The sequence below is a fragment of the Scleropages formosus genome, chromosome 10 (assembly GCF_900964775.1).
Source record: "Scleropages formosus chromosome 10, fSclFor1.1, whole genome shotgun sequence".
Lineage (NCBI taxonomy): Eukaryota > Metazoa > Chordata > Actinopteri > Osteoglossiformes > Osteoglossidae > Scleropages > Scleropages formosus.
The window spans coordinates 16326350-16351011 of record NC_041815.1 but is presented as its reverse complement, the minus strand read 5'-3'; the positions used below and the strand labels follow the sequence as shown (position 1 = coordinate 16351011).

Here is a 24662-nt window from a genome sequence, read left to right as displayed (position 1 = left end):
AAAACTTGTCGGATGCACAACTCTGTAAGATTGCCAGCTTCCCTTATCTCCCTTACAGCTCACTGAATTCATCACCTGCAACAAAGCACAACACTCAGGCCACAGCTCTCCGCAGGGATTTCTGCTAGTACTAACACCATGTTCCTTACTGATGAATTTAATCATGTTGCTTAGGAACAGAAACTGAGAACAGCTGAATTACTTTCATCCTTGGTGTGCTGCTATACTTTGATAAATGTAATAAATGGATTCCCCCAGCAGACAAACCCACTGACATTTCAGCAATGCTTTGTCCTGCAGGTTATTGATTATAATTGTAAATGGAATACTTACTCCCAGCACAAGGTGAACTGTATTCACTGACGGCTTCATCACCTGTAGGGTAAAATTACTGAAATTTTTCACTTAGCTAAAACACTCTAAAGCAATATATAAACATGATTGTCTAGCATGGTAAATTAAACTGTGTAAAACAGCCATTCTGACACTGCTCTTTGGATGTTGCTGAGGAGTAAAGTTTAAAAAAGCATGAAAAACTCATACTTGTCTGGTAGTAGTCATACACCTTCACCATGGCTGGTTTCAGATTTGTAACAGGTACATCTTCTGTTATAATCAGAGAGTACAAGTTGGATTCCATTTTCTTGAGCTGGAAAGATAGAACATATTTTACAACTAATATTCCTATGGCTATCTACAAATTCCCCTGATAATTTGTGTTGGATACTTTCTAATGTAATAGTTCATGAATCACAATTTAAAACATGCATGTCACTCGTGTGTGTGTTACTAACAAGCACAGCTGTATTTACAAACACTGAGATCCTATTATGGTTTCATGCTTAATGTCATCACCTCATCCACGTAGATGATGACATGGCCCTCATTCTCTTCAATGCGCTTTACAGTAGGCTGCTGTCTTAACTGCAGAAAATGACAGATGAAATTTTTACATGATTATTTTCTTTATACTTTCTCCCACTTTTTCCCCACTATAACAAACAGGTTATTCTGCTGTCCTCTGCTATCCATGTACTGCATTATCTTTTCAAAGTAGTTTTGTCATTTCACCCATATACAGCTGGTAAAGTATACCATATCATATATAACAATGTTCCTCCAGGACCATGGTGCTACATAAGACAAGACAAAACTACTTACACAGAACGACAAAGTGCATGTGTGCAAGACATATGCAAAACAGCACAAGACAGTAATTACTAAACAAAAACCAGGAAATATTACAATACTGTAGATATAAACATTCTAATTAGCAGCAAGATGAACAGTGCAAAAAAAATGGCAAAAAGAGAGCGGAATAGTGTCCAGTAGAATGTGTGCGCGTGCAGGTTGGTGCCAGTCCAGTGTCTGGGTATTGAGGAGTCTGCTGGCTTGGGGGAAAAAATTTATGCAGTCTGGCTGCAAGATCTTGAATGCTTTGTTACCTTTTGCCACATGGCAGGAGGGTGAAGAGTTTGTGTGAGGGGTGTGTGAGGTCATTTGCAATGCTGGTGGCTTTGCGGATGCGGTGCAAACATCTATGATGGAGGGAAGAGAGACCCTGCTGATCTTCTCAGCTATCCTCATTATCCTCTGTAGGTGGGTCTAGAGCAGCCGATGCGTGCTACTGTCACGCCGCCACTTTATCTTAACATACTATCAGTTTTGGAATCCATTCAGAAGTGCTCGCCTTTTAACTTTTGATTTAACTGACCAACTCTCTCTCAACGCACACACGCATCGCTTGTCTCGAGCAGGGTAACGGCAAACTGCAACCTAACCTGGCAACACAGGGTTCAAGGCTGAAGGGGACACACCTCAGACGGGACGCCAGTCCGCTGCAAGGCACTCCCATGAAGGACTCAAACACCAGACCCACCTGAGAAAGTTTCATTTTACCCAGTATTTATATACCTATATAAGTAAAATAATGTTTGGATGAATTCCTTTTTTCCTTTTACTAGAGGCATGAGCAATTCTGTTCTTCCATAACTGGAATGAGGGCATGGCAGGCATATGCTTTTTTGAATAAGGTGTTTTACATGAGTGGTGCTGCAACAGGAATACTTGAATATTTATTGTATAGTGACACTGGCATTTGACCAATTAACGTTGATGCCTTTACATGCAAGGCTCACGCACAGTTTGGAGGGATGCTTTGTCTGGGAGGTATCCGGACAGGAGCTTAATACTGACGATCACCATGTTGGTTTCTTCTCTTCTCCCGTTGTACCTGTCATACACAGCACACAAAAAATTAATGTTACAGATAATCAGTGAAGGAATACTTTTTTAAAAAAATATTGGTAAACTAGAAACATTTTATGCAAAACAAGATATCAGTCTTAGTCCTTTGGGTCTGTGTTTCCACTTTGTCAAAAGTTCTAGATGTATTTGCACTGACAAGACAAGTAAGGAGACAATGCAGCCCACAGGGGCTAGAGTTGCATAATGTTAGGATCCACATACAATGATGTAAAGAGGAGGAAAACTGAACAAACCACAAATTCTAAAATGAAAAGTGCAAATCTGGAAAGGTTGTATGATACATCAGAGCAGGCTCAAGACTTGCCACACTTCTATTGTCACATTTAAAGTCTTTCTTGCTCTGTTACAGGGTCCCTCTGCGGTGGCTGTGATGCTGAAAGCAGAAAAATCTGCAGGAGGGGGAATGTTGTAGTGTACAGTGATCTGAAAAAAAGACAGAAAGCCTAAACACGTTGTATAAAGGACTAAGTGTGAAATGATTTTTATTACACAAATTTAAAATGATACAATATACATATGATATTACATCTTATCTATACATCCATTATCAATAAGTGATTAAGATAGTTTAACCAGCTATAACAGGCACAACACCTACCTGCACAAGTGCGCAGCCCTTGCCTTCTGCTTTGATGCTATAGTCTCCTGGCACCTCCAACTCCTCCTCTTGGTACAGAAACCGGTTATGCTGATTAAGTTTGAACTCTTGCTTGTATCCACCACCAGAAGTCACAGTCACAGTAGTGTCACCCTCTGGACTGAAAGTGGCAGAACTATACAGTGACAGAGCCTGCAGGGCCACCACTGTGTCCTAGAGAACCAGAGGTGGGATGGAAATTGGGACAGGCAATGAACTCCATGCAAAAAGGCTAGACTTGTTAGCCACACCCTCTATAATGAACAACACAACCATTTTCACTGTATCTTGTTTTATCTGTTCCCTACAAAACTGGTCATCTTGAGGCACCAGTCAGTAAACTAATCCCTATTGCTGTAGTTGTCTTCAAACAATTGTTTGAAGGTTGTTCAACTCTAGAACCTGTGGCTGTTGTGGCCTGGGCTTCTCCAGAATGGGTATTCACGCAGAGAGATGAACTTTAGACAGTTTTAAAATATGAGAAATAGAAACATGGAACAGCCTGGAATGTTTCTGCACCTGTGTGGAGGAGAACCCGCCATATGGGTTCTGCTGCTGGACAAGCCAGCGAACGAGGACTGAGGCATAGCCCAGGCCAAACCCGGGCAGCTGTGGACCTGAAAGCAGGGCCAAAAGCATGTAGGAGGCCATCTCTACCTCCAGAGAATCGGTCTTCTTGCTTGATGTGTCCAAGTGCTGCCACTGCCAAGATCCTCCTAAAGAATCCAAGACCAATTCCAAGAGACTTTATAGTAAACATTCAAACACAAGCATCTCAGAGAGATTGACCATGGACTGGGAAATTACCTGAGATCTTAGCCTTACTAGCCAGATGGGCGATGAGCTTGCTCCTCATCTCCTGGTCCCCAGCCAGGGTAAAAGTGTAGGACAGCAATGCAGTGGTGTACAGGTTCTCCAGCTGGCCAGAGGCATTTTTCAGACAAGACAAACTTCTTGCCACCATGGAGGTCTAGCAAAAAGAGAACTGGTAATCGTCTTGAATACAAAATACTATGACATGCAAGTGGTGACCACTTTCATATCAACATGATTTTCACATTCAGTTCATATAATTCATTATCTGTAAGTATTTGATTACACTGTCTTGTTCATTTTAGTTGAAATGAGGTTTAAATGTAATGCTTTTGTGAAATGGACATGAATACTATGTGGTACAATTAAGTTTAAGACTGGCTCCTACGTGACACTGCTCTAGCTGTAAGCCAAAGTTGTTCAGCAGCAACACACAGAGGACAGACTTAAAACATATTAACTGTACCACCTATATTGAATATAGTGCATATTTTACCAACATTTAAGAACGAGCAAAAAGTGTCAACGTTCTTACAGTGGAATTTCTGTTTAGCTCAAGAAGACCTGCAGTGATGTAGGCAGTAAGGGAGACCTCATCGCTGACTCCACCCTGTAACAGATTTTCAAATGTGTGGAAGAAAAAAAGTTGTCTCAGGGTACTGCTGATATATGTGTTTATGCATTTATTTTTATTGCACAGAACCTCATCATATTTGCATTGAGACAAAACAGACATCTGACCTTCATTTTATTGTTAAAGAGTTTTCCAACAGCCATGAAACAGCCACTGGGTTGCTGATGCCGACTCAGCCAGTTTATGGCATCAGTGATGTGTCTTGGATCAACAAAGATGTATGGTTTTGCCCCCCCAAAGGACTTAAGAACAAAGGCAGTGAGCCTAGGCAACACACACATAAAAAAAATAAATAAATTTATAATAATATCTGCTTGTACTAGAGACATTCAGGTTAAGTACCTTGCTCAAATCAGTACCACAGCAGCAGCACAGGGAAACCTTTAGATGAGTCTTCAAACAATCCACTTAACACTGCTATATCAGTGAGAATCAGATAGGCTCTATTTTTTTTAAACAGATGTAGGAGGTTCCTATTAAGAGCCTAATGATTTCTACATTCATCCAGAGATTTTGGGGAACTAAGCATACAAAATAAGTCCTTCTATGTCAGCATATCACTGAGCTTAGACTGGCTTACCAGGTGTTACCAGACCCATCTGCCTTTCCAAAAGCGCTGTAAGATCCATCATGATGCTTGTAGTTAAGCTCTCTTTGGTAGCCTACAAAACAAAGTGTGTGACTGCACTGTAGATATGAACAGATCAGTTCTGCAGCATTTATTTCTAATCTATGCCTAAAGTTGGACATAAGGCAATAAGACAAAGGGAGCAAACCTTAGGTTTAATGAGTTATGAAACATACCACTGTATTTAAACAAATGCTGACTCAAATAGCATTCTGAAATGCTACTCCTTAGTGCTTTCTGGTGGCATGAAATACCCCCCCAAGAGTGCCCTCTGTCCAACACTCTCACCATTTTCCAGGAAGCGGGTAGCTTTGGCCTTGATCTCCTCAGTCAGCTGCCTAGTGGTTTCCAGGTACCTGAGAATATAGATGTTGGGGGCAAACAGTACCATGTTCTGCTCCCCACAGCCATATGGCATGGCCAGTAAGCTGCCCAAGTTCTTCATGGCACGGCCCATCAGGTCACCTGTTTGGGTCGGAAACATGGTAACCTTTTTATCCTTACTAACCCAGTTTTAAGATAACCAAGATCTGCTTAACTTTTGCTTGATGTGGTCATCAGCAGGTTATTTTTGTGAAACATGTCCTGGATTATTTCTGGTTAGAAGTGATAATGAACAACATGCTTAACTAAATTGTCAATGTTCAGTTTAAGTTTGTGTACTGTACTGTTTGTAGGGCTTTAACTGATCATTGATTACTGGAGTACAACAAAGACAAAAACCTCATCCACCTCATGAATACGTGGTTGGTTTGATCCAACTGGTCTCAGAACTGAAAATTATATCCCTTCTGGTAAGGAAATATCTAAATTGGTTTGTCCAAATCATCACTGCTTAAATATTTAATAACATAATTATGAAATAAACATTTGATCTACAAAACAGATTAACTTATAAATCTGTGGCAAGATCCAGTTGTGTCTCTACCAAAATATTGTCAGAATGTGAAAATATTTCAAATGCACAATTAAAGGAACTAGACAGTAAAGTTTCAGGTTCAAGTTCCAAAGGAGTCTGTAACCCTTTATTCAGACAAAGGGCTCATATATTATTCACAACCAACCTTATATGTATAGAGAATCTCACCCATAACAGAGAGGAAGGCTTTATGAGAACCCTGAACAAACACTTCCGGCAGCTTCAAAGGAACATTTTTCTCCACTAGGCTCCCTATAGAACAGGAGTAAGAGCAAGATGATGATCTCAAGTATTAGCCTGGGTGATATGATCACACAGATTCAGTCATATTTTTGAGCATAAAAAAATTGAACTGTCTATTTTGTGTCTTAAGAAGACTGTATCTTGTGGATAATGGTCTCCTTAGTGCCCTCTGCCTGAGGAATAAGTACCAGTGTTACATTTTCATTCTCACTTGTTTAATCATCTTAAAATCAAATACAATTTATTAAAAATATTTCACATGGGCAGCACAGGGATACATCAGGTAGCGCTGTCGCTTCACAGCACCTGGGCTGAATCCAGCTCAGTATAGCGTTTGCATGTTTTCTCTGTCTGCATGGGTCTCCTCTGGGTGCTCATGTTTCCTCCAGAAGTTCAAAGACATGCAGTTCAGGTGAAGCGGTGATGCTAAATTGCCTGTATCGTGTGAACGGTTGTGTCTGTGTAGCGACCCTGTGATGGACTTGGTTCCAATAAAGGGTGTAACCCCCTCAGCCTTGTGCACCGTGATTACAAGGTAAGCTCTGGACTCCTGCAACCCTGACCGGGACAAGTGGGTTATTGAAAACTAACTTTTCTCACACCTAGGAAGCAAAACATTACCAAGATGATCTCAAAACTGACTAAGGGATACAAATGAGTTGGCCATTTTATCATCAACAAAACTGGACTGTCATGTAAAAAAAAAACATACAAGACATAATCAGATTAAAATGACACCTCCCAAATGGTCAAGAAGCTCACTAGATGTTAAGTAAGTAAGTAGGCCAATCATTAAACTCACCTCAACCAGCAGTGTCCTGACAACGGTGTCAATGCGTCCCCTCTCAGGCACAGTGACCACCTCACTGCCACAGAGCTCCTCTGTCCTCAGGGCCTCTGCTCTCACGTTTACACTCACCTCCCCTTTTCAACACAAGTAATGTGGGCCTTACAACTAGACCTTAATGCTGCTCTCAAAACCCTTCTTTAGATATTACTTGGTTAACGTGACAATAGAAAAGCTCCACTGGAGGTGTCATTAAAGATGCTGAACAAACAAATGTTGCTGCTTTCCATATAAAAGACGTTACAATCAAGAAAAGTAGTAAACATTAACACACCAAGATCAGCAGGTTTCAGGATCCACTTGAACGTTTTGCTTTCTTCTCCACACAAACAGTGGGTATACTTGCACCCTTCACAGGGCTGGGCTGCGTACTGGGCCGACTCATTGAGATTGACCTGGACCTGAAGGGACACACATACACATACGCACCACTTCCAAATAACCTGCCAGAGCAGACCACAGGTACAGCTGATGCTGTTCTGCATAGTTACTTTCTGCATCTTCATGTGCAGGAAGCTGTAACAGACCCTACAATGGGCTTTTAAATTGAGGTCACTGAGAAAGGAAATTTTACTTCATGTTAATCAGTCCATTCTTAACTATACATCATTCAATACTTAGTATAGTATCAAAATTAGCAGGCTAAACCATCAGTAGAATATAGCATTTTCTTGTATACACTATTTCATTCATTTCTTTCTTTGTGCGGGGTGTTTATCAACTACCGCTGGGCTGAAGTACCTGACATTGATTGGAGGTTGGAGACCTGAAAAGATGAACATGCTAGGAAAACTCACCATGATACATTTGGAGAGGTAGTTGAACACAGTTGCTTTCAATGTAAACGCTTCACCTCGGATGACAGAGTAAGGCAGGGTGAGGCTGACGAAGAAGGGCTGGAAGGCTGTGAGGTCAGTGTTGGGGGCTAAACCAAAGCCTGTGGGGGAGGAGCAGAACGCCCCAGCCACCCATTTTGTGATTGTGTCCGGCACAGTGTGTTCTACTTTCACTGAGCCTGAATCGCTGTGTGGAGGAAGAGAGGAACACAAAACAGTGCATCCCGTACACAAAAAGCAATTATATGTGTGTGCTTGGATTGTCAATAATCAAGGCTTCATATTGAAGCCCAGAATGGCCCTGCAATTATGTCTATGAGCCTGGGATTTGAATTGAGTGAGTGAATGAAATGAAGAAACTTTATTAATCTAAAAGGCTATTTACTTTGGTTGCAGCAGCATACAATGTACAACATACATACAAAGTAATCAAATAAATAAAAAGTATGAAAATAAATAACTTGAATGAGCAAGTGAACACCTTCAAATCCAGGAGAGAGAGTGAAGTGAGATGAGCAAAGCTGAGGAGGTGCAGGGTGTCATGGGACACAGAAAAAGCTTAGTGTGCCTTGGTCATTAAAAGGTCATGCCCCTGGCAACCTGAGGACTCACTTTAGAGCCTTATGGCTGCAGCTGGAACTCTGGTAGCACTCCTTGGAGCACTGCCACTGAACAAGCCTATTGCTGAAAGTGCTTCTTTGATTTATTATGATGGTATATAGAAGGTGTGAGTCACTGTCCATGAAGCATCAGCATTTATTTACAGTTTGTCTGTGTGAAGTGCTCCTGTCATATAATCAGCTGAGTAACTGCATTTCATAGACTTTTTTTTGTTCAGTGGTATAACATTGTCAAAAACTAATTAATTAGCTCCTCCACATACACTCCTCAAAAAATGTCATACACACCCCATCGGCACCAGATCCCAGATCCAGGTCTCTGGGAAGTATGTGCGGATGCTTTCCTTAGGTATTTCTGGCTGGCTTGGTTGGTTGAACTTCATGACTTCCGCTGTTTTCTTTCTCACATAAAAACCATTAGGGCTGAAGAAATGGAGCAGTTCGATGATCTCCGTCAAATTTTCTATAACGCATTGTTAGAGGAGTTTAGAGGTGTACATTTCTCAACTGATAAAGTGTACAGATATTTTACATTCAGCAATATAAACTTAACATTTTATAATACAGGTCATTAATCAAAGGAAAATGAAACAACAATATTACCTTTAGAGTACTGAGAAAAACACATCTTGGGTTCTCTAACATCAGAATTGGTCAAGATCTTAACTCCAATTTCCTGAAGAAAAAATCCAAAAATTTGAATATGGCCTGGTAAAGAAATTTCATGGCAACATTTGGGATTATTCCAGGGACTATTAGCAAAATAAGAAAATATTACACCATTTTTATCCAAACTTCTGTCATGTACCTGACTAATTTCAAGGTTTCAGCTCACATATAAAATCCTTTACAAATATAGCCCTGCATATCTCAAAGAAGGGGGTGCAGTGGCGCAGTGGGTTTGGCCAGGTCCTGTTCTCTGGTGGGTCTGGGTTTCGAGTCCTGCTTGGGGTGCCTTGCGATGGACTGGCGTCTTGTCCTGGGTGTGTCCCATCCCCCTCCAGCCTTGTGCCCTGGGTTGCTGCGTGAGGCTCCAGCTCGCTGCAATCCCGCTTGGGACAAGCGGTTTCAGTCAATGTGTGTGTGTGTGTGTGTGTGTGTGTGTGTGTGTGTGAGACATCTCAAAGATTTCCTCATACCATATCATATTAACCATTCTTTTTTTCTTTTCTTTTTTTTTTTTACCCACAATACGATGGCAGCGTAGGACTCTTGCAAGGGAAAGGCAGAGATGGCTGTGTGTCATTTTATCAAGCACCCTGTTTTTATGCAGTAATATGTTTTGTTATTTGAAAGCCAGAAAACCAGTTTTCGCTTATATTTATCAGACACTTTACTCAAAAACGACTTCCAATAAACTATATACTGTTATCAGCCCACACACCTTATTCACCAAGGTGACTTACACTACTCAATACACTACTTAAAATGGATCATCCATCCATACATCAGTGGATCACACACTCTCTGTTGCTCACACACTAGGGGTGAATCTGAACAGCATGTCTTCGGACTGTGGGAAGAAACCGGAGCACCCAGAGGAAACTCACGCAGACACAGAGAGAATATGCAAACTCCACACAGACTGAGTGGGGATCAAACCCATGTCCTCTTGCACCGTCCAGGTGCTGTGAGACAGCAGCACAACTCGCTGTGCCACCATGCTTTGCTTGCAGGTCAAAGCTAAAAAACCGTTTTTCCTTCTTTATGCAGAGATGCGTACAGGATTAAAACCTCTGGTGGCAGAACACAACAAGACATTATCATGTCCTGTGGTCCCCCTGCTGTCAGATGATGACTTTCTACATAGATTCCATGCCAGCACCTGAGACCTACAGGGCTCCAGGTTACATCTTTCTCAGCTCTTTACACTCATTCTATCTAAACCAGAACGGGAATATCCTCATCACCTCTCCAATCTAATTCCTATATTTGTTTTTACTTATATAAATGTATTTCTACCAATTACTCACACCAGATTTTTCCGCACAATGGCAAATGGGTTCGTCAACTTTTTAATTCCCTTTTTAAACTTACCAGGACTATTTTGTGACAAATAAAAAAAAAAATATCTGTACGAATGACAATGAAAAACTTGCCATGAGAAAATATCTTTCTGCTTACCTTAAAGATCCAGTAAGTGTCATAGATTTTACGATGCCTTTGAGCATTAATGCGGCGAGAATAACGGTCCCAGAACTCTATATTCCACAACTCTGAAGTGTGGTAGCATCTTTGTGGCACACGATCAGTCACACTGGATGGATATCCAGACATCTTTAAAAGTTCCAACTTGCCATATACCTGTTTACAGAAAAAGCATTCATGTTAAATTTCTTCAACAAAATTCGCATTTTATACTGGCCCTTCACTTTACAAGTAACTGAGACAGCTTCGTTAATCCAAAATATTTAATAGAACCATAATTACTAAGCCTCTCAGTTAATTTGCTGAATAGGCTATGTAAAAACCTCATATAAACTTTAACAAAATAGTTTTGACTTATTTAATCCTTTACAATAACATTAAACTAAAGTGAAAATCACTGAAAAACATGTCTTCTGAAACCTAATATTCAGCCCTTATTTTTGACACAAAAACACATACACTATTTATTAGCATAGGACCACTTTCAAATTTATTATCTGCAATGAATGAAAGCTTAATAATAGCCTCTCTCTATCATATATATGGCAGTAGTGAATTTGCACATTCTCCCTGTGTCTGCATGAGTTTCATTCCAGGTGCTCTGGTTTCCTTTGGTTTCACAGTCCAAAGAAATGGAGTTCATGTGAACTGGAGATGGTAAATTATCCTCTGTGTGTGTCTACCCTGTGGTGCCCTGTCCAGGGTGTATCCCTCCTCAGCCTTGCACCCACTGCTTGCAGGATAGGCTCCACACTGCCGCAACTCTGATCAGGGTGGAGAATAGATGGACGGACGGTCTCACAGTTGTATTTTATTCATGCGTGTTTTCATGATACCTTGTTATGTCCCTCTATGTGCTTCTTGTTCTGGTAAGCACATCACGCGATGCACACCTTGCACCCATGTGGGTTTGATTGTCTTCCAAGGACACTAGGTTAGTGGTGAATGCCACCCTTGTATTTTGGTTACTGTTAGTTAAGAGGGGTATGAAGACACTGAAGACCTGTTATTTTTCCATTTTGTTTTCATTATGTCAGATTGCAGTCTATCAGTATTTTTTGGTTTTGATATTCTCTTTTCTTTGGCACCCTTTGTGTTCCTTTCACCCTGTGAGAGAGTGTTTCGTATATACTGTATATAATCTGATCTTCCACGTAGTCACTTTCCAAATGTACACCAGTTCTAAATGACTACCAGTTTTGATGTTACAACTCTAAACCCCTAGACAACCTGGGGTTGTAACACACCTACTGGCTGGCCGGCCATATTAAACAAGTTTAAGCTTGGTCCTTAGCAAACTAAAATTTTAGAAAATGGACAAGAGTATGGAGTTAAAATAAAGTAAAAATTCATAATGTGAATGACTAACACTGGGAGCCATTGCATTTCTGCTCTAAGTCAAAATCTGGCTCAGTATGACAGTAATAAATGTTTAGTATTTTATTTAAATTTTGCATTAACCATATGTCAGTCTGGCTGAAGCTGCTTCATATGTATGCATTTACCAATACAAACACACAAAAAAATACACTAAGCAGCACAAAGTGAAGGTGTGCAGAAATTAGTATGTTAATGTATTGAGTTTTACTTGTTTCACTGTACTTGTTACTTTAAGTGTATATGCATACACATACATACACTTTTTTTCATCTGAGGATCAAATGAGAATTGTGTTCAAGCTGTTAAAGCACCTTTTTTAATTCACGGTAAACAAACGCATTACTGTACTTATCCTACTATCCTTATCCTGTAATAGCTAGCATTAGACATCTGTGTAAATCTGTATTGTCTTCTCATAATGCCTTTTGTTAAGATTATAGTAAAGCCTACCTTGTCCCACTAGTGAGCTTAAGTCTTCAAGCTTGACACGTTTGTAAAGACAGATTTTTCTGAAACAACTTTAAATGTATGTACTTCTAGCAGGATCTGTATCTGAAGCTACCGAGTCTACTGCCACTATTTGCACATACTGCAAACACATTTGACTAAAAGACCAAATACTTTAGCAGTTGTCAAAATCAGAACCAATACACTGAATTGGGTTAGAACTCACAGAGTCCACAGTCAATTCCACCTGAGGTTCCATTAGCAACACACTCTGATCGACAGCCCTCAGAGAGCAGAGAGATCCAGGGTCAGCAGTCAAATCCAATGTTGTCTTCTTCCCTGGCAGCTCTTGGAGTGAGGAGAACTTGAGCGACACCTGGAACATGAAACAAAAGTGAAGTCTTCCAAGACATTACAGTAAACTAGAGTTTGTACTAAAGCTATATTCCTAATTACCTCCTAAGAAAATATTTTTTTTCTACATATTAGGTGTTCACGTGATCGCTAGTATTTTTCAGAGGACTTTTTCTTGTCTTGCTTGTTGATATGTTACTTTTAGTTGAAAATTCATTCTGATAAGATCAACTAAGTATTTAAATGAGAAATAAAGTAATATCAGTAAGATAAATGTCCATTCTCTGTTACTTAAAAAGAAAACAGCAGTGTAGAGTCTGGAGTCTATATTCTCAATTTGGTTAATCACAGCTGTGCACTACCTTGTTCTTCAGACATTTCTGGATGGGAACAGTAGAGCTGTCAGCGACTATTTCCCCACTTGGAAGCACTGTGTATACAACCACCTGAGCGTATGGAGCCAGGTCTCTGGTCTGTCGTACATGGACTGTAAACTCACCTTTGTTCACTAAAACAACAGACAGCAGCACGTTCAACATGGTAACTATTAACAGGTAGTTTGGTAAGTAAACAAAAAAAAAACACAGTAGCTTTCCATGGCAATCTGTTTATATTTTAGCACCATGTTAACTTCAATTACGATGCCAGAAATACTGATAAGGTTACCTCCATCTTTAACAGCAATTTCAATATGTCCATGCTGAACAGCACTGCCTCTTGACAGCACCTGGGTCACAGGGAGGGTAGTAGGGTGTCAGTAGCAGTGAGGGACTGGGACCATAGAGGAAATAAAGATATGATGAGGAAATCAAGTTATCACACAGCAACAATGCTATTATTAGTTGTAAACTGACTAAGAATTCTTGGTTAATCCAGGATGCCCAGGAGGGGTGGGCAGCCACTGGTACTTAGACCCCCGGTTGTTTTTTTTCCCTCCATTAACTTTCAGTTGGGAGTTTTTTGTTCTTTTCCTCTATAGCCAGTAGCCGTACTTATAATTAATAAATTAAGTGATAATGTATTACACTAGCCTGTAGTAACAAGAGCCTTTATTTCTTTGCCTTATGCCTTTGTTCAAGCGCTCTGTCAATGTGTGAGAAGAGCGCTCTGTAAAAATAAACTGAACTGGATGTGCAGCTGTCAACAGGAATGCTGATCAGTAAACATTACATAGGTGAATCACTAAATTTTCATAATCCACATCAAATGGACACATAATACCTCTCCACTGATTATTTCAACAATCACACACACATACAAAATCATCACCACCACCATCATCTTTAGATTCACCAGATAAAAAAAGGTGAGTAGTTCTTGGTCATTTTGTAGCTCACTCCTTTGGATGATGTACTGAGATTTGAGAAGTCCTTCTGAATCACAGGGGACCTCCCCATCAATTTGCATAATCTTCACAAAGTTCAAACCGTTTGAATAAAACTTTTGCACTGAAAAGTAAGCAGATTTAATTTGAGCAGGAATTTGAAAGCCAAGTGTTCTATGTGAATCCGTGTCTTCCTTGTAATGGGCCTGGAGGGGGGGAAACAAACATCAAAAGCTAGATGACTGTTGCCTTCAATTTTTCCACATTATTTATTGTTAAATGTTCTGGATAGAAACATCAATTTTTTATCTGATGCCTTTCTCAAAAGGCAACTAATAATGTAAGTGCAGTTGCTTACAATGATTTAACCATTTCTGCAGAAGGGCATTCTTACTGTAGTAATTTGGGGTAATACTGTTGGTGAAAGGCACCATGGCATGAGTGAAATTTAACTGCAAGACCACAGATCTCACCACTAGAACACTTGCTGCGCCATATACGGAAATAATATATTTCACCTCAAGACGGACAATTTCATCCATCCAAGAGGACGTGTCCACCAACAGTTGAGCAATGCCCTTGCTGTCTGTGGTCAATGTCCATTTGTCAGAGCTGTATCCATGTTTCACCAGGAGAGAAACTGGCTTATTTTCTAAAGCGGCAGAATTACTCCCAGCTACTTTCACCTGGTAAGAAAAGACAGTTACAAAAAGACATCTTACATTTTTCCATTAGTTCTATGCCTCTGAAAATTGCATGCATACTGGAAAAATGGAACCTGCTGGTTAACCCTTCACCCAGCCCAACTGCTTCAGTTAATTGTATGTAAGTTGTATAACACAGAGTTCCTGTGCTATGGGTTTTTGATATGGGTTCAATTTTGCCTCAATGTGTGTACACTTTATATGTCCTCATTTTCATGCGTGTGCCCCAAGGGTGATCTTTCACAATTGAAAAGACGTTTCAGATGAACCACTAGCTCTGAATTATACCATACCATATCATATGTATGTGTGAGTGACTTCTCAGTGATGGAGTGGTATCCAATCCACGGTATACCCTACCTTACCTGCTTTGCTTTCAAGACAGGCTCTAGACCACTCCAATCCTGAACTGGACAACCAATTACTGACAATGAACAAAGTAACCTTTATTTCATTTTCCAATAAAATCCTAATTAAAAGAAAGCCTCTAAAGAGCTCTTTACTTTGGAAACCAGCCTAAGATATGTCAGTAATTATATGATTAAATCAGGTGTTTACAATCTTGGTGACCACCTTTGAATGCTGGATGTGGAACCAAACACTTTAGGTGAGGGCGCATCTATTTCACAGTTTTTAACGGATTGGTCCCCCCCCCCCCATAGTAAACCAAATTTTCTTAAACTTTTAATAACTATTTGAGAACACATTCTACCGGGGGGAAAAATATCTAAGCCTTTTAAAAACAATTTGATTCTCTTGACTGAAAAAGCATATCAGTGCCTTGCCAATTATGTGGCTGAGATTCAGCTGGCTAAAACTTACTTTGGAATTTGCTACAGTCATGGTCAGGGAACCTCCAAATAAAATAATTTATATTACATGTCTGCAGATGTTGTCCTAGTGACCTAGTAAGTTCTCACTAAAACTAAGCTTTAACTATGTTCTGAGCTGCAGAAATCTGACATTTTAATCTGAGCTGGACAACATACACATTGCCAGGACCAGGGAGCCCCCAGGTGCTTACCTATGCATACCTTTTTTTTTCCTTTCTTGTCCAGTGATTACCAACTGAACAAAATAAAATGTGGCAAAATTCTGTGAAATTACACAATTCAAATAGTTTTAAAAATGTACTAGATTTGTCAAAGTGCTTTACATTCATTTTCTATAGTGGTTTTCAAAGAAGTGAAATGTCTGTACATACTGTAACTGAAGAAATACATAGAAATAATAAAGCAGCATGAAAACTGTGATGTATTCTCTGGGTAGAGAGCTAGTACCTTGATGTAATATGGAATCCCTGACTTGAAATGAGGCTGTGTGTCCTGAAATGAAATGGTAATTATGTTTTTGAGAATGAACGTGCTGCCACTTCCTTTCAGGGTCACACCTACAAGAAGTACACAGATAGATGTTAGCCTTTTGTGTGGTGTCTACGACAATACAGAAACATTTGAAAATTGCTCAGAACCAGTCTCAGTGAAATTTTAAAACAACACATTTTGCTCAATTTCAACACTGAAAAAATACAGAAAATTATTCTTCACTTGTAATGCATGTTTATCTGAAATTTTATTGGTTTGCCTTGGCTGAGCTAGTAACCACATACAAGTAATTTAACAGCCCATTTATTACTACAGTAATAAATATTTTATCTGGTACTGTTTTCATTATGCACTAGAACACCACTTACCAGTCTCACTCTCCTCTATCTCACAGTCAACACTTAAAACTCTCAAATTATAATTTTCTTGTAGCTTCATTGGAATCAGGTCAATAGTTTCTGTAGCACAACCGGTTTTCTCCATCTAGTTGAACAGACACATTAAAGAGAGGTCAGATGCATTATTTGTTATACGTTATTATTTCTAACAATTCTTCAGAATAGCACACCTCTCCATACATATAGCACAGCACTTCCACTTAAATCCTGAACAGCGGTCAGGTGTTACCAATATAACTCAAATCTGAACTGATTTTGTGCGTGCAACAAAAAACCTCTCAGAAATGGGTGACTAAAGGACAGTGTTCATGAGTATGTTTGTGGATGACTGATAAGAGACTAGCCTGCCATTGGCCTAGAAGGCAGAGCCCTTCTGAGTTTCCAACTATCCACAAACGACCGAGTTGAGAAAGGGATCCATTCAGTAATGTAAACTGAAGAACTGTCAAATTCTTGGACTGAGTTTTCCAGCATGTTGGATGGATATTACAAAACTTGAGAGTCAAGCTTAGACCCTGGACAGGCACATAGATGGAAAATTTTACTGCAAGACATCCTTTGAGCTCAGCCCATATAGTTATTTTACATTATTTCTCTGATACTGCTTAGCTTCAGTACAACTTCATTTCACACGTTAAGTTCACAAACTGTTAAACAGCATACTCTATTACACTACAACTAAACACAGAGGATTTCTTTGATTATAGCAAGGTAAACATGTGGGACAGCAGACAGTGTAGTGATTGGAGCTGGCACCTTGCACTTAAAGAACCCAGGTTCAAATTCAACACTACCCAGCTGTATAAATGGGTAAATAATTGTAAGTAGCTTAGATGCTTTGTAGAAAAGCATTCTCTAAATGAATAATTAATATTCAGATTTCACCATGCTTTTCACACACAATGAAATTTTGCTCTTTGGATCACAAAACATAAATCAGTGACATTAAACAAAGATTTATAAATATGAACTAGCTTTGTGATTATAATAAACAGTATGCTCAAAATATTTAGAAATGTCTCTTACTGTAAACTGAATTTAACTTTTAAGATCCAGCAAGAAAGCATCATGTGCAGTTAGGTATTTCATCCAGCTGCATAGGCAAGATTTTAATATTTCCCTGATTTGTGTACAGCCTTTTGCAAACTGTTTCTTTCTCCAAAGTAATTCACAACTCAGAGTAAACGAAAGTGCATTTCACCAACAAATTATATGTGATAGACAACAAACTTCAACTGAACCTAATATGAAGGTAAAAAATGTGGAGTAAGGAATTAAGAATTGGGTTACAGGCTGTGTGGTATTTCCCTTCCCTTGGTAGACATTATATGGTTTTATATTCCTGTTTTATTCTTTTAAAATTCAAGCAGTATTTCTGACATTCCTGATACAACCTATCCTCTTCAAGACTACTTGAGCTAAATATGACAACTGAGGACAGTGGAGACTACTTACACTCATTCTAAATGTGAAACAGCCAGGTGTTGAGCCAATCTGACGGTGCAAAGAAGCTTTTAGACACACAAGTGCCTTCACAGACCCAAAGACAGGCTTCCCATAAGTATACCTACAAACACAATTTTTTTGTTCTTGAAAATTAAAAGTGAAAAATTAGTTTACTGAAACAGTTTAGTTCAGAAAAATTTTACATTTCTAGTACAATCTATTTGACACTTCAGACAGAATAGGCCTTTTTCAATCACTTACTTCCCACAAACTTTTATAGTTGTCCTCTTGTCCTGAACAGATATAAAATTTGGAAGATGTATCTTCACCTCACACTTGGGAAGAACTATATGTAACACAGCACAGAACAGAAAGCAGATATTTCCTCAGATAAAACGAGTCTATCATAAGTTTTATATTATAAAAGTTTACATTAAGATTCTACATGTTCCACAGGTTCTGAAGTCATTCCAAAATTCAGATTTTGTAATATTAGTTTGGATCAGGTTTTGTTGAGAAAATGTGAATTTGTACAGAAATCTGGAACTATGATCTTCTGGACAGTGGAAAAAATTACCCCTTTTTGTTCTTGCTGATTTTTTTTTTTTTTTTTTCATTAAATTTGATCAGATCTTTGTCAATTCAAGTACTACACTAACAGAGCTTGTGATCCAAAGTGATATGGAACTGTTTTTACATCATTTCCTTGCTGTGGAAGATAATGAGGAAGTGTGTAATCAGAGGTGTGAAATATTCTGTTTACACACAATTACTTTACTCAGCTTAATTAAAGGGGTAATGTCAAAGTCAATGACAATGTTTGGGGCTCAAAAAAATACAGAGAAATAAAGAATGCTGTAAAGGGCACAAATGTTTTTTCATAGCACTTTTTATCAGGAGTTAATATATTTACTGACATGAACTGACCATATTCTTTGACTTGAAATTTGTGGGAGGTTTTCCTCCCTCTCTCATCCCAGGCAGTGATGACATAAACCCCCTGCATTGCTTCAGTAGCTATGGGATAGGAGAAGTCAAGAATCCCACTAACTGATGACTGGTTTAACCACTGGGCAATACGATTGCGATTTGGATCCTGTAAGTAAACAGGAAGAAAAACAGTCAAAGTTTTATAGTGAGAATAAAGGATTCAACTGGGTCTAAATGTACTAATTCAAGTTTAAATATATAACTTATTTAAGTCATTCATCTGCCCAATGTGACTTAGAATGTTAACAGCAGGTAGAGTAGTGGTTTAGAGCTGTTGCCTTGCACTCCAAGGATTCAGCTTCAAATCATACCTTCTCCTCTAATTTCCTTGAGCAAGGTACATATTCCAAATTGTTCTACTAAAAATTTCCAAGCCATATAAACGGGTAAATCATTGCGACTAGCTGTACACTCACTTTGGAAAACAGTGCCAGCTAAATAAATGGTTAATAAATCAATTCTACAACTAAATGACTTACCCATTTATGAAGCAGTTTAATCTGACTGGTACAATTCATATTTAGTACCTTGCTGAAAGGTACTGCAGCAGGAGCATAACAAACTGGGGAGTTTCAGACTGTAAGACCCTAACCAATTGTACAACCTGCAGCTCCAATATAAGGGGCTAGCTGTGCCAACTATAATAATAACGTAATTCTTAAAGTGCAGTTACAGGACAAACAACTTACAAAGAGCCGAAGATGTGTAGTATCACCTTACCTGCAGCTCCACAGTTTGAAACTGCAAAAAGGGAAATATGTGGTCATACTTCAGGAAATGAATTCAGATCTTACATCCATTATGCTTGTAGCAGGTTGCAACATTTGCTTTTTATAATCATGGCTGTCCAAACCTCTTCAGAAATATTTGTTCAGATCTTTAAGAGTCATCTTTGTGTCCATGGTGACTCAGTGCCTACATTTCTCATCAAAAAGTTTGAAATCAGCATTTTCCCCCTCATTCAGCTTAATTCGCAACTAAGCTAACATCTAACATCTTTGTGTGCCTGGGAATTATTAAAAAAAGTGCAATAACACTATTTGATTGAGAGACAAAAAGCTGGTGCTCATTGCTGCAATGCGGAACATTGCTGGGGGGAGAAAAAAGTAATTTTACTTATTTCACAATTTTAAATATTCAAAACATGAAGTTAACAGATTATCAAACATGCATATCAACATCTTGTAAAAATCTTAAAATCTCTTAAAATCACTTGAAATCTCTCACCTTCCTGCTTTGCCTCTGCTACTCCGGCCACTCTCTTTTCTGCTCCACAATTCTCAGATCTATCTACAGATGATGCCACTAACACTTTCCTCTCTGTCCTGTCTTCCACTTTGACTCTCTCTGCCCTCTGTCTCCTAGACCAGCACGCCCCATTGCTACCCCATGGCTGTCTGATACGTTACGTGCTAACAGGACCAAATTGCGGGCGGCAGAGCGAAGGTGGTGTAAATCCAAAACTCCATCGGACCTGGATACTTACCAGTCGCTCTTAGCTGCTTTTCAGTCCGCTGTCTCGTCAGCTAAAACCTCCTTCTTCCACAACAAAATACAGTTTGCATCCAAAAAAACAGACTCTTTGCCACCTTTTCATCCCTTCTGTGTCCCCCGCCACCTCCTCCTCCCTCTTCTCTCACTGCTGAAGACTTTGTTTTGTTTTTCAGAGACAAAGTCAAAGCGATCACTGATAAATTTTCACCATCAACCTGCCCGGTTCGCGCTGGACCTCCCTGCAAAGCTATTCTCTCCAACTTCAAGCCGCTCTCTGAATCTGAAGTCGCTGACCTCCTGATATTGCACAGAGCCACCACCTACTCGCTTGATCCGATCCTGTCGTCACTCCTTCAGAACATTTCCCCGCAACTCTCCTCCTTCATCTCTTCCATCATCAACTCCTCACACTCTCCTCTGGCTGTTTCCCAGCTGCCTTCAAAACTGCTCTAATTTCACCTCTGTTAAAAAAAATCCTCCCTGGACCCCAATCTGGTTGAAAATTACAGACCGGTCTCTCCCCTCTCCTTCCTGTCCAAAACCCTTGAGCGGGCAGCCTGTGATCAACTGTCCGATTTCCTCACCCGGAACCATCTCCTTGATGGTTATCAGTCTGGTTTCAAAGTTAGTCACTCCACTGAGACCGCCCTTCTGGCGGTATCTGATGCTCTCCAAGCTGCTAGAGCTGCCTCCCTCTCCTCGGTCCTCATCTTCCTTGATTGCCTGCAGCGTTCGACACTGTAAATCACCAGATTCTACTCTCCTCTCTTAACCAGCTTGGGATCAAAGATGCGGCACTCAGATGGTTTGAGTCCTACCTCTCTGACAGATCCTATCAAGTGGTCTGGCGGAGCTCTCGTTCTTCTCCTCTGCCTCTCTCAACCGGTGTTCCACAGGGCTCGGTATTGGGTCCTCCTCTTTTCTCCATCTACATTTCCTCCCTCGGTCCGGTCATAGCCTCCCATGGATTCAAATACTACTGCTATGCTGATGATACCCAGCTCTTCCTCTCCTTTCCACCTGGTGCGTCAGACATCTCCGCACGCATTGCTGCCTGTCTGTCAGACATCTCTTCATGGATGTATGATCACCACCTCCAACTCAACCTCTCCAAAACAGAGATTCTTTACCTCCCAGCTGACCTGTCCTCCTGTCACGACTTCTCGATCAAACTGAACAACTCACTCATTTTCCCTAGCTCCTTTGCTAAGAGTCTGGGAGTTACGACTGATGCGAGTCTGTCATTCTCTCAACATATTGAGGCCACAACCTGGTCCTGCAGATACATCCTGCATAATATTCATAGGATCCGTCCCTACTCACTACTGACTCTGCCCAACTACTTGTCCAGGCCATGGTGACTTCCTGTCTGGACTACTGCAACTCTCTTCTGTGTGGTCTTACTGCTAATGCCATCAAACCTCTGCAGCTTCTACAGAATGCTGCTGCACGAGTTGTGTTTGACTTGCCAAAGCTCTCCCATAAGCCCTACTCATCTCTCTGCACTGACTTCCTATAGCTGCCCATATCAAATTCAAAACCCTGGTTACTGTGTACAAATGCATCAATAGAACTGCTTCCGGCTATTTACAAGACTTGATCAACCGGTACACCCTAGCCAGGCCCCTTCGCTCATCTACTTCTGCTCGCTTGGTGGTCCTGCGCACGAAAGACAAAGCTCGGAGGTTCTCGGTTCTGGGTCCGTTGTGGTGGAATGACCTTCCCCTCTCACTCAAAACTGAGGAAACTCTGTTTTCAAGAAGGGTCTGAAAACCCACCTTTTCCAGATCCACTTTGTCCAAGATCTCTCCAGATCATCTATGGTGTAACTGTTCACGCATCGTAACTCCAGAAGCATCCCCAGATACAACCTTCATTCAGCCATTACTCTGGTATTGTACTGCTCATTGTGTACCTTATAATATTTAATAAAAAAAAAATTTAAAAAGAATTGGTGTGGGTATCGGGATTTGTCTGTCTTATGAACCTACTTGAATGATGAACCTCAGTGCAGCAAGTGGTAGGGAACAAACTAGGTTTGCTTGAGACTTTCACATCTGCAGCTATGTCTCCTTCTCTCAATGTAATGCATAAATTGTACTTTTGCTGAAATGTGTATCGCTTTGGACAAAAGCGTCTGCTAAATGAATAAATGTAAAAAGGATAAGTTGGTTAATATAATATTTTTAGGTTGTAGAAAAATGATTATAGATTTGGTTCATTCATCAGAACCAAAAGATTCTGAAATTCTGAAAATGTGGCTATATGTTGTGTAAATATGTAATGCTAATTTCTTTTTGAGGAGACAAAAAGAAAAACGCAAACAAACAGGAAACTAGCATTTACTGACCCATCTGTCCTGGCTTGTAGATGGGTTTGTCAGTCTGGATGACGACGACATTGGAGCTGGGATTGATGATGAACTCGGTTATCTTCTGCAGAGTCTCGGAGGCCCCCTGCACAGAAGCGTGTATGGCGGCTGTTGTGGCAGCGGAGACAGCAGGAACCTACAAAAGAATTTAAAAGAACGCATCAGCAGACGGCACATGAGCAGCATACTGCACAAATATAATGCTCACGGTCCATAAAGAATGCTCCCCAGGTCCTGAGTGAACTTTCAGTTTACGATCTGGGTGAAGCAGGACTTCAGGCCTGCACTTTGTTCACACTGTTTCAAGTTGCTCTCTGTCACCCGAGCAAAAACTGAGGTTTGTGGGCTTTTTAACAGTACAGTCCCTGCCTTTCGCGGTGCAAGAAGAGCCCTGCAAGGCTCTGGAGATTTTGTAAAGAAAATATGAAGAAGTTACTGGTAGAGTAGACCATACATAGCTGAACATGGAGCTGTTTTTTTTTTTTTTTTATAGATAAATCCGTAAATGAAAACTAAACAGATTATTTTGTGAGATGTGGCCGGAGAAGAGGAGTAAGATAACCTGGAAAGCGACACAACGATGGAAGTCCCGAGTGACCGTTTCTCTCAGCAGGGTCCTGTTTCCCACTGGCTCCCCCACCAGGGTCACAGTGAACGTGACCGGTTCCTTCGGGAGCAGGTGAGCGCATAACGTCTCCGCGTTTCCGCTCACAGTCTGCGAAATGACGATTACCAGGTAAATTCTAGAGAATAGCGAGAGAGAAACAAAGAGCAGTCACCGGTACATGATATTCTGCCCTCGAATTGCAAACAGCCAAGTTTTTGGAGAGTAACACGGTTCCCGTTCATTTTGAAGAACATTCAGGAAACCCGCGAAAACGTGCCAAGTCCACACACGCACACGCGGCTGCGTAGCACTACGGTTCTGTTCCTCAGGCGAACCCAAAAATGTCATGAATCCGTTACATAGAAAACTGCTTCATTTGCCGTGCCAGCACACATTTAATGCCATTTACTAATTTACATTTATTATGGGTAATCGGCTTTTCATTACACAAACGCGAACGCAACCGTCCATTGCAGCATTGCGACGCAGGAATTTCAAAGCCACGCTGCTACAACATCTTTGAATATTTAACTAATTATTTATTATTATGAGCCCTTGAATTATCATTGTACTAAGTTTACTCACGATTTGCCGACTGTGTGTGAGTGTGTAGTCTGCAGCAGCAGGAAAACAATAAAAAAGCCGAACATACTGGGTGTGAAAACCACCTGCTTAGGCTAGTAGTAACTTGGTGCGAATAATTATTAGACTCAGTCAAAAACCCTCGTGAGTAGCTCTGTGAGACTCTGTGCTCTGCGTTCCAACCTTCCACGTTGGCTTATATTTAAACCAGTGCTCCTTCGTCATTTACTATAAACTGATTTTTTTTTTTTTTTTCTCCTTCCCAAATTCCAGTAAAACGCCCGAAGCATTAATAAATACACACTCGGCTACCCTCCAACTACAAAGTCCTCCTCACGTGACCTGACACCGCCGTCTCGCGTCTGTGTCCCGTGAAGCGCGGTTTGCAGCGCGCGCCTGCGTGTTAAATGAAACCCGACTGGAGTTTGTCATTTAAAAAAATCACCAAACTGCCGCGAGAGGTCGCTTTTGCTGAGGTTTATCTGAAAGTGCTGTACAGGGCTTAGCTGAGGCTTGTGGGCTGACAAGCGTCATATAAACACGTCTCCTCACTAGATTTGTATTTGAAATTTAGATTTATATATAATTTTTCTGTCGTTAATATCTTTCACCGTGTATGGTGCTATAAATAGGCATCTGTGGCATTT

The 24662-nt window shown here is 40.3% G+C and overlaps 1 protein-coding gene across 1 annotated transcript; it reads right to left on the bottom strand.

Moving 5' to 3' along the window:
- Positions 1 to 828: 828 nt before the first annotated feature.
- LOC108928655 (alpha-2-macroglobulin-like) lies at positions 829 to 24384 on the bottom strand. Its single transcript, XM_029255877.1, has 35 exons — positions 24019 to 24384; positions 23389 to 23569; positions 22806 to 22962; positions 19999 to 20051; positions 19682 to 19702; positions 18899 to 19067; positions 18233 to 18317; positions 17981 to 18092; positions 16496 to 16610; positions 16083 to 16192; positions 14617 to 14784; positions 14068 to 14304; positions 13441 to 13501; positions 13137 to 13282; positions 12647 to 12796; positions 10569 to 10749; positions 9466 to 9494; positions 9254 to 9259; positions 9049 to 9121; positions 8734 to 8908; positions 7787 to 8012; positions 7264 to 7390; positions 6945 to 7066; positions 6284 to 6315; positions 6068 to 6171; positions 5269 to 5445; positions 4933 to 5014; positions 4460 to 4616; positions 4254 to 4328; positions 3713 to 3875; positions 3425 to 3621; positions 2867 to 3079; positions 2573 to 2691; positions 2143 to 2233; positions 829 to 924 (listed from the first exon to the last, which is right to left on the bottom strand). The coding sequence occupies exons 1-35, from the start codon at positions 24081 to 24083 to the stop codon at positions 829 to 831; spliced, it is 4275 nt and encodes a 1424-aa protein (XP_029111710.1). The 5' UTR covers positions 24084 to 24384.
- Positions 24385 to 24662: the final 278 nt, after the last annotated feature.

Bases quoted from the DNA above. Each gene is read 5' to 3' on its own strand.
- LOC108928655 (XM_029255877.1), bottom strand. From the start codon at position 24,083: ATGTTCGGCTTTTTTATTGTTTTCCTGCTGCTGCAGACTACACACTCA. The intron at 14,785-16,082 runs GTACTAGCTCTC...TTTTCTTACCAG, and splicing joins GGATTCCATATTACATCAAG to GTGAAAGTAGCTGGGAGTAA. The intron at 2,234-2,572 runs GCAAGTCTTGAG...TGTGTATGACAG, and splicing joins AATGTGACAATAGAAGTGTG to GTACAACGGGAGAAGAGAAG.